Source organism: Ambystoma mexicanum, chromosome 9 (assembly GCF_040938575.1).
Source record: "Ambystoma mexicanum isolate Mex_15411 chromosome 9, UKY_AmexF1_1, whole genome shotgun sequence".
Taxonomy (NCBI): domain Eukaryota; kingdom Metazoa; phylum Chordata; class Amphibia; order Caudata; family Ambystomatidae; genus Ambystoma; species Ambystoma mexicanum.
In genome coordinates this window covers 1,238,844,719-1,238,859,393 of record NC_090931.1, presented here as the reverse complement: position 1 = coordinate 1,238,859,393, position 14,675 = coordinate 1,238,844,719, and the positions used below count along the sequence as shown (strand labels likewise).

General features: G+C 46.6%; 1 protein-coding gene across 6 annotated transcripts in view; it reads left to right on the top strand.

The window, feature by feature from the left end:
* SLC35F5 (solute carrier family 35 member F5) overlaps window positions 1-14,675 on the top strand; it is a 1,900,137-nt gene that overhangs the window by 1,369,598 nt on the left and 515,864 nt on the right. For all 6 annotated transcript variants that reach the window (XM_069616580.1, XM_069616583.1, XM_069616584.1 and 3 more), the window contains one exon: window positions 6,481-6,640. In XM_069616580.1, the coding sequence (XP_069472681.1) occupies window positions 6,481-6,640 (160 nt within the window). The remainder of the gene's footprint in view (window positions 1-6,480; window positions 6,641-14,675) is intronic.

The following is a 14,675-nucleotide window of genomic DNA, read 5'->3' as shown; positions in this document are numbered from 1 at the left end:
GTTTCATGTAATGCTTAATGTTGAGCCTTTGCCACCTCCCGTGGTTGTGCATGTGTGTACTGCTATGTATTCTTTATTCATGAGCATGTGAATCCATGCCAGACCCCATGCTGGAGAAGGAACAAGTTACTTACCTGTAATTGTTGTTCTCCAGCATGGGTCTGGCATGGATTCACATGCGAACCCTCCCGCCTACCCCTCTGCGGCTCTTCACTTGGTCATACTGCCACTTCACGTGCTACCAAATCTGAAGATGGCTGCCAGAGGCGGGGCTTAGGTAGAGGGCAGTCATTGGCTGTGGTCAGTATGACGCAGAGATCAGTGATTGGTTACTACTACGAAAGACAGATCAGAAACGAAACTGATACTGGTTTTTTCTTTACCGAGGATTCCCAGCCTGACGACGGGGAATATTCATGAGCATGTGAATCCATGCCAGACCCATGCTGGAGAACAACAGTTACAGGTAAGGAACTTGTTCCTTATTGTATACACTTCTAGTTAAACACATTTATCACAGTTCTTAAGCAAGTTAAGTTCAGTCAAAGAAAGTATGCACAACTCCCTAGTTAAATTGTAGACAAGTTTGAGCAAGAGTGAAAACTGAGCAAAACGGCACAGTGAAAACCAAACACAAATGGCACTCTAGCAATTTCTTATAAGGGAGCAAAAACACAAGTCATATAGAAATATCTTCTTACAGGCCCCAACAACACTTCCCATGAGTTTGTGAACCAGTTTAGGCAAGGCAGTACATCAGTATAGCAAATATTTAAATGAAAACTGAGCAAAATGGCACTTCACAAGGTTTAAAAGTGGGAAGGAAGGGGTGCTTATAAGAAGTAGGTGCACCAACACAGTTCTAGTTGAGAAGCAATCTAGCGAAGGCAGTTCTAACAAATTTAGCCAGAGTCAGTAGGCCTGTGCCAGAGTCAGTGGTACAGGGCAAGGGCCCAGGAGCAAAATTTTCTTGTAGCTGCAGTCAAGTCTTTGGTTAACGATTTTGAAAAGGTGGATGCAGAAGGTGAAAGACAATGTTAAGAGAGAAGGACGACCAACCCAACAGGTAGGTAAAGGATTTAAAACACCTTTAGCTCTACCACACAGAAAGGGCGGCCTGGCGGAACAATGTACCTTTAAAATGAAGAAGTGGCTCCTGCGGTGGTGGTTGTTCCTGGTAGTTCCTGCAGCTCGGGGAATCCAGCAGAGGAAGAGAGGCTCTCTTCGTGGAGGAAGGTTCAAGTTACTGCACTACCCAGGGATGAAACCAGCCACGGTGCTGCCTGACGAATAAAAGGTACGCTCCTTTAAATCGCGGTCCGGGTGGACGGGTGCTTGGCTATCCGGTCTCCAAGTACAGGGTACTGGCGATTCGACCAGGGCAGGTCCAGGAAGGCGATTGGCAAACTGGTTGGCCCCACCAGCTCAAGGGAAGAAGGCTCTTACAGATGAAGATTTCTCGTCGTGTGGAAAGAAGTGGTGAGACACTGCAGCAGGGCTTCACCGGTGGTTCAGTCGTTGCAGATGTCTTTTGCTTCTCTCCTCTTGGGCTTCTTAGTTCCAGTGGCAACGTCTTGCTCTTCCAGTCCTCAGGACCCCACTTTTATGCAAAAAGAGCCCCATTCATACAGCTTAGCTGTCACTCACACAGTGGAGTGGTCATCTTGGCGGGAGACCCTCCAGCCTATCAGGATAGAGTGTGATAAGAGTTGCTGAGGCAACCCTGTCCAGGGGTCCTACTCCCCCTCCCACACAATGGACGCACCCCACACTCGGTGGCGCCGAAAGGAGGCCTTCTTGGCAGAAGCCTGCCAAAAGGACAAACAAAGGATCCCCGACCTGGGTTTGGAGTTTAGAGAAAGACACGAGAAAGACGTTCTATTAAAGTTCTGGCAAATAAAACCTACCGGAGTAAAGTTAATATTAAAATACACCGGCGGTATGTTAGAGGCTGTCAGAAAATGTGGTAGCCTCGAACAATGGGAAAATCCCATAGGAAAATATTTGCGGTCGAATATTTACGGTAGTAACCACTGCCACCAGCCAGAAACTTTTGAGAGAGGGACTGTACGGTACCCTATTGAAAATTGACATAAGGGAAAAACTATTAACCCTTCCCAGTACCTCCATAGTAAGATGGGTTGTACTGGTTTAGTTCACAAAAATTGACTAGTAAAGTTAATGGGGACTTTACATGCCCTGGGAGACAGTAGTCAGTCCCAGGGTGTGGAGTCTATGTTTGGGGGTCGCTACGACACCCCTGTGCTACTGCACAGAGGGTGCTGGGTAACACATGTGAATAAAGATGGTTCCTATGGAGATGAGAGAAACCCCATAGACATCAAACAAAAAAAGTAGCCTAGACATAGCTAAAATGTCTAAGAGTGGGAAAGAGAGTCTCACTCTCAGCAGAAGAAAAAAACAAACCCTTCAAATCCAGCAAAGCTGCTGGGGGACTCTATAGGTAAGGGAAATTAGCCATAGAATGAGAAATCTCCCTAACAGTTGTCACCACTACAAGATAAACTGGCAAACAGCCAACGACAGTCGCTTTAACTCCTTAGACTGATGTTTCTGGATGCCAGCAATGCTATTGCCGCTAAGTGGAAATCCATGCAACCTCCCACATTAAGTGACTGGCTAAATGGCATGTGGTGACTCCTTATCTGTGAAAAAACAACTTATATCTTACACGGCATGATTGCTCTCTTTTTCCCTATGTGGGCCTCCCTACAGTAAAAAAAAAAGACACAGATGAGGACTGCTCCTGTCCTCCCACACTTAGGGCATTGGGACTCGTGAACCTGTTGTGAGAGGATCTAATCCTGAACATAAGCTAATGTGGCACTCTTGGTTTTTTAGAATTCGTAATTCTGGTGTTGTGGACGGGGGAGGAGGGGTGAGAGGGCGGGGAGGTTATCAGAGGGAGGGTCAGGGTTGAATAGTTGGAGGATGAGTGCGGTCAGAGGGGTGGGGTAAAAGGCTTGTTGCAAGTTCGGATACTCCATCTTGAGCTGTGTTGTAAGATTTGGTAACATAGTATTATCGTTTGCCTTTTTGCTGTGAGATTGTCAAACAAAATGCTTGATAAAAAACATTTGAACACAAATATAACTGATGAATTGAAAAGGAGTGGACCAATTTCCCTCAAATGTCTTATTTTATTTTAGCTCTTTGAAACTGCGAAAGCTAAATAAGGCAATGTTGTAAGTGTCATGGTGTTCAGTCTATTAATAATTGTGTTAACGCTTAAAATCCTCTGAACAAAATTAACCATTCCCTGTAACTCAGAACCTGCACTTGTACCTTTTTGAATTTGCTAGACAACCATTTCCCAGTCAAGAGTGCATGAAAGCCCTCTGCCGAAATGGTTGGTTTTCCAAAAGAAAATTGGCCTTGATCACATCTAAAAAAATCAAGTTATAAGGGACATTTTTCCCAATGTGTTTTGTTGAAATGAGCAGGACGACACTGCAACGCGGCATGCTGTAAGTCTGCATTGTCACTAGCATTTTTATTTTTTATTTTTTGTCAGTCATTGCTGATACCAACTAGAGAAAAGATTTGTTTTGGTTATGCTAGCCACTCTCTTGATCAGACAAGACCGTTTTTATTAGTCATGCCAGGCAGCTGTTCGCTTGCTCAGGCAGCCGGCTGGGCCCTGGGTCATTTGGTTATCCCAGCTCTCCGCCTGGTGGTCTGGGAATTATTTTCGAATTTTCCTGCTCTTGATCTGACTTGGTTTTTATTTATTTGATATTCACGATAGAATCAAAGCGATTGATTTATCAACCACCAGATTAAAAAGAAAAGATTTGCAGGGCCCCTCAACTGAAAAACTGGTTTGTGGTTATGGGAAGGGCACATGTTTATCTTTATAGTTCCATCATCTATGCAGCACTTGATTTCAAGAAGACATCTGAAGTCTTAAGGGGGGAGATGTTTGGCAATACCGTGCACAGAATGTTCTGTATTTGAAAATAAATTTGAACAATCTTATCTGGTCTGGTAGCAGTACCATTTGTCAGTAACGGGAGGTATGTTTGGGAGGAAAATCGACCATCTGCATGGCAGGTGTCCCTTCGCCTCTGCTTTTTTGATTTTTCTTTTAAGAATTTGAATGATGGGAGTTCAACCTAGTCAAATGTGTGGGACTAAACCACACACATTTTCCTATGCTCACTGCACAATAAACACATAGATCTGTGTACTCTGGGGGACACACAGCCTACAGGTGCAGTCCTCCCTTTCACATTTAGTTGGAATGTGTCAGCCAGGAGTACATGAAAGCATCAAGAGGAGGAGGGCAACACCTTTCTCCCGCCATCGCTAGCCTAATTAAATATCAAAGGCTTTATGGATCGGTCCTGCCCATTGTCAGTCTGCTGGTGGCAGCACGTTCTGATGAGAGTTAATTGAAGCAGGCCTGTGAGAGGCCTGGTGGCAGAGCTGACAAAGGGGACAGGAAACCCAAAAGCTTTTTGACATGCATCTGTGTCAACCTGAAGTCGGCTCCCACCCCTTATTATGAAAGGCAGTGAATGTCATGCCTGGGACAGCTGTTGATAGTAGGCAATGTGATTTGATAGAGACAGAAAGTCTGTCCTCACCATAACTCAAGGGAGACCTGTGCTTTGATCAGGAACCACAGAGAGCTAAATTAACCAGAGATGACCTTTGATCCGCAACAGACAGGAAGGTTGATGGGACTTAGTAGTACATGTTTTCACCCCTTTACCTTTCCTGTTGCAAAGCACACTGGTTATGGCCTCACACATAAGAAGATTGTTTGGTGGGGATCCAGGATTGGTTCATTAAGGTGGGCTTAGCCTGCACTAATCACTGGGGCCCATTTGGCTTTAAAGGACGGCTGCGCCCCTCTCTTAGCAGATCTGAAGGCTTCAACAGAAGCAGGACAGAGGAACTCCTCATTGGACTCTGGCTGAAGGTACATTTGACTTGCATCTTATGCCAATAAAGGGAGGCCAGGATATCCAAGAGGGAAGCAAGAACCCTCCCCTAAACATCGCCCATGGAGCAGAGGGAGATACTGAATCCAGCATGCCCTCCAGCAGCCCCAGAACCAGTACCCAGCCAGCACACAGGGTGCCCTGCTAGGCTCTGCAAGTAAGCCTCCTAGGTGGGAAGTGCCAGAGTGTGTCTGAACTGAAGGACAAGGCTGTTGCCTGCAACACACTACTCAGCTTTGGGCCGTCCGCCTTAAAGGATGGCACAAGCCCGGCGAAGAATCTCGGAGGAGTGCATCGACCAGCATCCGCCTTTAAGGACAATTTCGAGCCAGTCAAGGCCCTCGAGCTGCAACTGACTGCACCACTGACTGTTGTCACGCCACAGTTGCTCACGTCGTCCAAGAAGCCACGACCAGTGCTTTATACCCACCAACCAGCACTGACACAACGATTCTTGACCCCTAGCTGCTGTGTAGGCCAGCCTGCAGCCATCGGTCCACCCTTGCTCGCCGAACTGCCTGCCGCCTTATACCTGCAGCTGTCTCCCGTCTTGTACTATCACAGAAGCCGCAAATCACCCTGAAGCCGATTCTACCCTGTCGAGCACCAATAACTTCTACAAGCACAAGGTACACTGTTGTTCTATCTCTCTGGTCTTTCTCCAAAGGCCCCTACTGACATTTTACAACCCATTGCTCCCTTTGTGCTGAAACCAAGTATCCTTGAACTATTGAGATTAGTTACTTAACCGACTACCCTCCTGTTAGTATCCAGAGTGCATCCCCTTTTCTTCCTTTAACTGTCTGTCCTCTGCACTCCTTTATAGAGTTGGTTGCATTTTGTAATGTGCTAGAACTGTCTGTTGTGATAATAATAAAGTGTATATTTATATACAACCTTGACTGGACAGTCCCTTTTATCATTGGGTAATAAATGTATTTTTGCTGTGTTGCAACTAACCAACGATCTACAACCTTGCAGAGATAAGCCTGCTGTTCCGTCCGCGTTGCTAAAATTGTACAAGGCTGTTTATAATTGACGTGCATTTCCAATCTGTTCAGATCCCTTCCGGTGTACTTGAGGTGTGGGGCTGATTGATGGTTTATAAATCGATATCCATCCCTGGACCACTGGTGCCCCGGAAGTTGATTTGTCACAATGTTAGAATTCTCTTTTGGGATTACCGTAAATGTTAACTGTAATTTAACCAGATAGTGACAACCAAATTATGGTATGAGCTGTTATAGCCTAGTTGTTCAAGTTGCTTCCAGTGAACTCTAGAGTTTGCATATTTTCATTAAGTCCGACACCACTGATCTCATGTTAAAGTATTAATTATTTTATGTCCTTCACCTGAACTCTATCTCTTGAATTCCAAAGTGTTTGAAGATTATTTGACCTGAGGTAGTTCAATAATGTTGTAAATGTTTCTAAATTCCTTACCAACTACATGTAGCAGGAAGATGGGCAATTACTAATTTAGTGATCACATTGTGCCTTTTCGTTTTAGGTTTTGTTGGCCTTTTTAATCTGCTGCTGCTTTGGCCAGGCTTCTTTCTCCTTCATTACACTGGATTTGAGGCATTCGAGTTTCCTAGTAACTTAGTATTGATGTACATCGTCATCAACGGCCTTATTGGAACAGTTCTGTCAGAATTCCTCTGGTTATGGTATGATCAATTTATTTTCAAAAGATAGTTGTCTAATGAATTATTCAGTAATGGCACAGTCCAGTTTGACAGTGCTAGCTGAAATGTAGTGTGCATGTAACATTTTTGATTCCAGGAGTTGGGAGGGGTGAATATCTATGGTGTCTTTAAGGCCATGTCACGAAGGATCAGACTATTAATGTAAGTTTCTTTGCATGTAACCTGTGTAATTATCCTAAGGTACCAATACTAGCGTATATGTACTACCCCCTCATCTCCAACATGCTGTTATTAGGAACTGTGGGGGGAATCTCTGCATGTCCTAGACATGCCTACTACTGAATGAAGGAGAACCACCTGTGTAACTGAAACATCCTGCTAGTAGAAAAGTCCATACTTTGTCTCTGCACATGTCCTGCTAATTTCCTGTACAAAAAGTAAACAATAGGTGACTTTCATGATTCTGATCTCTTCTTCAACTGAAGATAATGGCTGTTATCACAGGCAGAAATCACGATCTTCTGGTGCTCTAGAAACTCCTCCCGTCTCCTTCAAGCTATACACTTTTTGAAACTGTTAAGACTTCTGGTGCTGTCCGGTACTAGTAGTATTTTTCATAATCTACAAGGCTTGTCATGGAAAGAATGCAGGAGCACCAAACAATCTTTATATCGTAGTCTGATTAAACCTGCCCTGAAATAACTTGTGTGCTCTCTTGTGAGCAAACTATGAAGCTTAACCTGAGTTGCACCAATTTTCACGCAAATTTGGTATTAATGGAGGGAGCATTTATCCGCCGGTCTTAAAAAAACAAATATAATCTGCCAACTCCAGGGCATTATACTGTGCTAAAGTAAACTACAGTGAGCATGGAGGAAAATCCCCCTGCCCTGGAACTCCTTGGGAGTACCCGATCAATATCAACTCCCACAATTGAGCGCCCTGGTAATATTCCCCATCTTCAAGAAGAACGTTGTGAGAAACCTAGGGGTTTTCTCCCATTAAGACCCCGAGATTTCTCTATTCAGTTGGCATGGGGAGGGCCATCGCTCTTGGATCCCAACCCTGGTGGTGGACGAGTGTGGGAGGATCACCTGGGAAGGGGAGTCTGGGGTTGTTCTTGTGGGAATACGCTAGGCGAGACGCAGTATCCCAACGAGACAACAAAGGAAGAACAGGAAATCCTGGAAGCCTTTGTGGGTTATGTGGGTTCTATCATCCCTTACCAAGAGCTCGCTAAACCCAATCCAAGGGATAACAAGAGACAAGTAAGACAAAGACATGCTCTTAAGTGAAGTATCCCTTGATCTACCTCTACTCTAGACCACAGGGAATATAATCAAGCCCCACGTGTGAATGCTACTAGGTCAGGATTACAAAGTCACCTACTGAGAGGGAAAACTACTCCTTCAAACAGAACCCAAGCTAGAGGGCTTTCCTATATCCCCTGCCAGTCAACTGTCATATTTCAATAAACAAACACACAGCCACATTTTATCTCCCCCTCACCATTTCCAACTAACACTGGGATGAGGAAGAGGCAACTAAGATCAGTAAAGATTACCCATAGTAATAACATGGGGAAGATGAGGGAAACCTACCATAGAAAGAACACAAGTAGTCCTACTAATAGTCAGGCATTTCAGAGCAACTATTCACACCTGACTCCACAGATGTATGAGCGAGTAGGAGAGCAAGCAGAAGAGCGAGTCGGGAGGTGAGCCGAGACGCTAGGGCTACCCAAGACCAGAGACCAGGAGGCCAAGATGCTAAGGAGCTGCAGTTCGCAAGAGCAGAAGCATGGCGAGGGAGCTGTCTCTCCAGGGAGCCGAGGAGAGTCTGTGTATGGGAGCCGAGAGTCATGCTCATCTCCTGCAGCAACTGCGGATGCAAGTGCTCATTCCCCTGGGCTGATGAGACAGCCCAGGAGTGTCTGAGGGGCAGGCGGTGAGACCCTAACCTCGGAACTAAAAACTTTTGGGAAGCCAGAGTGCAGCCCGGTGAGTCTGAAAGCATTGCAGATCTGGGTTGTGAAGAGCATGATACAAAGTGGCATTTAAAACACATAAGAATGAGGACTGCGTTTGTTTGAGCATTTGAGTGAAGGTAAAGGAAAGATTTAAACGATGTGAAAGTAACAGTGTAAACACGACAAAGGGGAGATGTGCGTGTGTATGAAGTAATAAGTGGAATAAAGTCGAACATTGAAGTGAAATTGTAAAAGGGGCCAGAAGCCCATGAAAAAGGTGCAAGAGGCACGAAAGTAAAAGAAAGAGGCACGATAAGGAATAAAAGGAAAGTGCAAGTAAAAAGGGAAAGGAATGCATGAAAGTGGTGCAAGAGGCACCTGAAGATAAAAAGTGCTAAGAGTAAGAAACCAAGAGGGGGCAAATGGTCACAGTGTTAATGCTGAGGAAAATCGAAGAGCCTGGTGTTTTCGAAAGCCTCTGATTCTACCCCCGGAGAGGATGAGAAGTAAGAAAGATAATATGTAACGTAAAGGCATATCCTGACTAGTTGAAGTGATTTTTGGAACTAGAGGGTCTTAAGCTTGAGGAAAGGCGCCATGTGAAGCCAAAAAGGAACTGACATACATTGTGTTTGTGTTGAAAGCTGGAAGAGGCCCAAGCTTGGGGAAGGGAACCCTGAGGGGCCCGTTAAGGAAAGTAAAGTGAACAAGTTGAAGCTTGGGGAAAGGAACCCCAAGGAACTCAAATGCATTGAAGCTATTGGAATTCACTGTAAGGGCCCTGGGGAGAAGGTCTTTCAAACAGCCCTGTTTGTCACTTTGACCATATTGCACGTGGTGAGAAGACCCCTTGAAACCAACTATTTTTCCTTCTCAAAAAGACTTCCTATCTCATTTTTGTAAAGCATGAGGGCAAGCATTGGTTTAGACACGGACAGACTTTTGTGTTGGAATATTGGACGACGACGGCCATTAGAAACATCAGTTAAGGGAACCATCCCTTTATAGTTTGGGCTAGTCGGGCATTCCACCAACCCAGGAACCTTATTAAATAAAGGTTTTAAAACAAATGCTTTTGATTCTGTGTCTCTCTTGATACATTCCTGTCCCACATCGTGAAGTAATGAAGTAAGCCCTCTTCTGGAGTTTACTCTTGCATACATTTTGCCACACAGGGAAATACCTTGTTGATGTACCTTGACCATCAACCAAAGTATTTACAGTCTTGTCGATTTACAGTATTAATATTGAAACATGATGGATGAGAGGAACCCAGTCAGTGCTCGCCAAGTCCTCTTGTGCCCTCTGTACCAGCCTCTATTTCAATTTTTCTGTCACGCCTCCAGCATATAGATTGAAAACTGAAAGGAAGTGTTATGGCCCTTTTTGGTCCATCATTGGGCATGGCTATCCAGAGCACCACAATGCCTGCTGCAACCCTTAATATTTATTTCATGAATTTGATTTGTAATTCCTTTTGTACACAGTGTTCTAAAGGTGGTGTAGATCCTTTATCATTCAGCCAATTAAGATCCTGGACTTCCTTGTTGAGTGGTTCTCCTTGAGCTTGGCTGTGTCCATCCTGCAATACCAACTGGCTGCTACCCGGCTTTCAGGAAACCATAGATGGAGATTCATATCTCTAGGCCTCCCATGCAAGAATCTTCTCCATCCTGCATTCTCCCTTTGGTCCTTAGAGTCTATGGTTGGAGAAGGAGCTCCTTTTGAGCCCTTTGTGGCTGTTTCTCTAAGTTTGGTCATCCACTGTGTTTTTTTCTTCCTGGAAATAACTTCTGCTAGGCAGTTTGTGTCATGAACCGTCGTCTGCGTCCCTTCTGGACTTCCTGGTCCCTGACCCATAGGGGATTGAATACAGTGATCCTTCCAACATGGCCGCTTGAAACGGAACGCTGCTGGCCAGTCTCTACGCTCCACGCTGTATGCTCTACAAAACAGACACGCCCCCGCGGCTCTGCGCATCTCAACGCCACTGCTTGCTGTAGTTGGACGTGTGTTGCCGGAGTTCGCTCTGGGCTTTCTTCTGATTCCTGGTTCCCGGTTCCTTGAATTCCCTCTCCTTCCTCCCATTACTCTACCTTACCTCCGAACTTCCTGAACTTTCATTCGCGCTCGGGTCACGGCGTTCCGTGCCTCCGAGTGCGAGCATCATCCCTTCCTGGTATCCGCCCTACACTTCTCAACGTACCCGGGAGTTGGATTGCGAACCTCACGCTGGAATCCGAGGACCAGCGCACAGGTTTGTACAAATCCTGGTTCGTGAGAAAGAAGACATTGCAGAGGGTCGCAAGCAAACAACAAAAGAAGGTGAGAAGGGAGAGACTTGTGACAGTTTGGTGGGGGTTTTCGGTGTCCCCTATTTTGAACTTTCTTTGCAGTTGTTTTGGTCTTGAAGCCCTTCTCCTTCCATCAGAGTCCTCATTCCACCGGAATTATGACATTCTCCAGCATGGGGTATTGCATGGGTTCCCATGCTATGAATACTCTCTGACGACAGGCTGGGAATACTCAGTTAAATAAAGCGGCTTAGCTTTAAACTAAAAACTGCGTTGTCGCTTATATAGCCTATTGCTGTCACCTTGGGTCATACTACCCTAACCGGTGACCCTCATCCTCCTTGGCTCCACCCCTGGTGGCCATCTTCAGATTTTTACCACACATTTCCATGTCGGGAGTCGCCGAGTTTCGCTCCTAGACTTTCTTTAGTATTTTGCCTCTTTTTGATAGTTTTTTTCTCCCACATTTTTCAATCCATCACTGTTGTGACTTTTTGGCAGCAGGGATCTGTTGCCGGTCTCGACTGGCCCGTCCGTCGGATCGTTACATCGTGTGAGGCCGCAGACCTAGAAGAAGAGCCTCTTCAAGGTCTGTTACAGATGCGGTCAGAAGAATGTCTTTATTGAGAACCACCACCAGAAGTGCATGTAGTGCCTGCACCCAGACCACAATGTGGAGGGATGTCCCATCTGCCAGTCTTTCTCCACTAAGACGAGGAATGATCGCCATTGGGGACTGGTCTCTTGACTGGAGAGAAGGGAAGGCCTCTTACTCTGCGTCCTGTGCGCAGTCATGTCTGCCAGGGGTAGCAGGCCCAAAAATCGTACTCCCTCTGGCAAGAGATCGAGAGCCTTTGAGAATGCTTTCAAGGGGTAGGTACCTAAAAAGGTGACGTTTTTGCATACTGTGACTTCCTCGTTGACATGCGCAGCTGCATCTCTGCAGGTTACGGATGCAACCGCTTCATGAGTTCCTGGACGCTCGCTGGATACAGGTGTCTGGAAGCTTCGCTGGCAAGATTCTGCTCGACAAGGAGGTCCGTCGGGCGAGGTGGGGCGTTCACTCCAACATCCCCAGGGCACAGGGTTTCCAAACACTCCATACCGGGAAACGGTCACCACAGACGTTTCTCCGGAGGGCTGGGGAGCCCACACCGGACGTCTGCATGTCAGAGGCCTGTGGCTGCCGGTGGAGAAGGATCTCCATAAGAATATCCTGGAGCTACGGGCAGTGTTCTGGGCCCTCAAGTCATTCCTTCCGTCTCTGAAGGGCATGGTGGTGAGGAACTTCACGTACAACACCACCACAATGTTCTACATCGGGCAGCAGGGGGGCACTCCATCCTCAGCGCTCTCTAAAGAGGCGCAGGACTTGTGGCACTGGGCCATCAGACAAGAGATGTTCCTCTTCACCTGGCGGGAGTGTCAAGAACACCATTTCAGATTCCCTCATCAGGGAATTGCACTCCTGCCATGAGTGATGAGTGGGAACTTCAGCAGGACCAGGTGGAGGACATCTTTGTCAAGTGGGGCAGGCCCCAGATCGATCTGTTTGCGACGGTGCCGAACTCCAAATGCCAGAAGTTTGCCAGCAGATTCCACCAACAGAGGAGCCTGGGGGACGCGTTCCTCTTCCCATGGGAAGACCTGTTTCTGTATACGTTTCCTCGGTTGCCTTTCCTGCTACGCGTCATCAACCCACTCACTCTGGCGTGGCCGTGGCAGATTTGGTACCCAGACCTTCTCAGCCTGTCAGCGTCGCCTCCGGTCAAGCTGCCAGTGGTTCCGGATATTCTCACCAGAGAAGGAGATGCAGTCCTTCAACACGACCCAGGATCGCTGAACCTGAGGTCTTGGCTCCTGCAGCCCTAGAGTTTGGAAGATATGAGTTAACTGCACACTGTTGGGAGGTCCTTTCCAAGGCCAGGGCATTGTCGACTTTGAAGTGCTACGGTCACAATTGGAAACGTCTTGCGACTTGGTGCCGGTCTCAGAAGATTACCCCTCTCAGGGTCACGGCCCTGCAGATTCTTCCATACTTGCTATCCTTGGCAAAAGCCGGACTGGTGCACGCCTCGATTCAGGTACATCTGGCGGCTTTCTCCTGCTACACCAGGTCTCCAGGAAGATCTTCACTTTGGTCTCACTGACTCATCAAGGCTCCTGCCCCGGCGTGGGAACTCAACGTGGTGCTGACGATGCTCATGGGGGGCCCCCCTTTGAGCCTATGTACCAGGCCCCGCTCAAGTTCCTCTCATTGAAAACGGCTTTCCTTGTGGCCATCACCTCTGCCAGGAGAGTAGGTGAGATACAGGCCCTGTCCTGCAAACAGCCGTAGCTGACTTTCCACAAATCGAGGGTGGTGCTGCAGACCACCTCTCTTTCATGCCAAAGGTACCATCGGAATTCCACCTCAAAGAGCCTTTGGTGTTAACCGTTTTAATCCCAAAGGCTTAGTCACCAGCTGAAAGGTCCTTGCACTAGTTGGACGTTGTTTGTGCCCTGAAGTTCTCAACTGTTCGTGAAACTTTGGTCCTGTGAACTATGGGAAGGCTTTGTGCAAGGCTTCCATCTCACGGTGGCTCTCTGGCTGCATCACGCATTGTCATCGGTTGGCGAATCGACCACTGCCCGGCTGTCCGAGAGCCCACTCCACTAGAATGATCGCTGCGACGACGGCGTTCCTGTCTGGTGTGCCCCTGCTGGACATCTGCAGGGGGGCTATGTGGAGGTCCACGCACACCTTCACCAGATTCTACTGCATCAACAGGGATTCTAGTGATGAGTACAGAGTCGGCCAAGCAGTGCTACGCAACCTGTTTGCTTGAGATGATTCTGTTTCAGAGGTAAGAGTTGATTGCTTCTGTTGAGCCTTGCCACCTCGCGTGGTTGTGTGATGATGAACTGCTATCTATTTGTTATTCATGAGCATGTGAATCCATGCCAGACCGCATGCTGGAGAAGGAACAAGTTACTTACCTGTAACTGTTGTTCTCCAGCAAGGGTCTAGTATGGATTCACATGCAAAACCCTCCCTCCGAACCGTCTGCTGCTCTTCTTGGTCATACTGCCACTTTATGTGCTTAAGATGGGTGCCAGAGGAGGGGTTTAGGGAGAAGACTGTCATTGGATGGGGCACTATGACCCAGAGGACAGTGATTGGTTTAAAGGAGAAATACAGTTTATAAATGAAAGTGTTTTTTCTTGTACCAAGGATTCCCGGCCTGACGACGTGGAATACTCATGAGCATGGAAACCATGCCAAACCCATGCTAGAGAACAATAGTTCGAGTTAAGTAACTTGTTCTTTTTAGAAACAAGACGCTTTTACATAGAAGGACACAGAAGCTCCACCTATGGTGGCCAAACATTGGAACGCGTTACCAAGAGAAATCCACACCCTAAAGGACCACTTGAAATTCAGGAAAAGTCTAAAAATCTGGTTCTTCAATGTTTCACTGGATGAAAGTTTAACCTACACCTATTAAGCAGCAAAAATTATGCTTCTCAATAGTATGACTTGAATGCGTGGACAAACCTAGGGAACAGCCTACTTGCCCCCTGACCTGCCCACAACACTTTGCGTGGTACTCGGGAAACTAAAACAACTGGAAAACATCACATTAAGGCACTGAAAAAACCCATAAGAGAACGCCTTCACTGTCTTCCAAAATATCAAAACCTAAACACAGGACATCAACCATTAAAGCCAAACACCTCTCACCATAATGCAACAGACAGAAAAAGCAATAATTTGAAAGCCCTAAACCTAATGAACACTTCAACCTTTTGA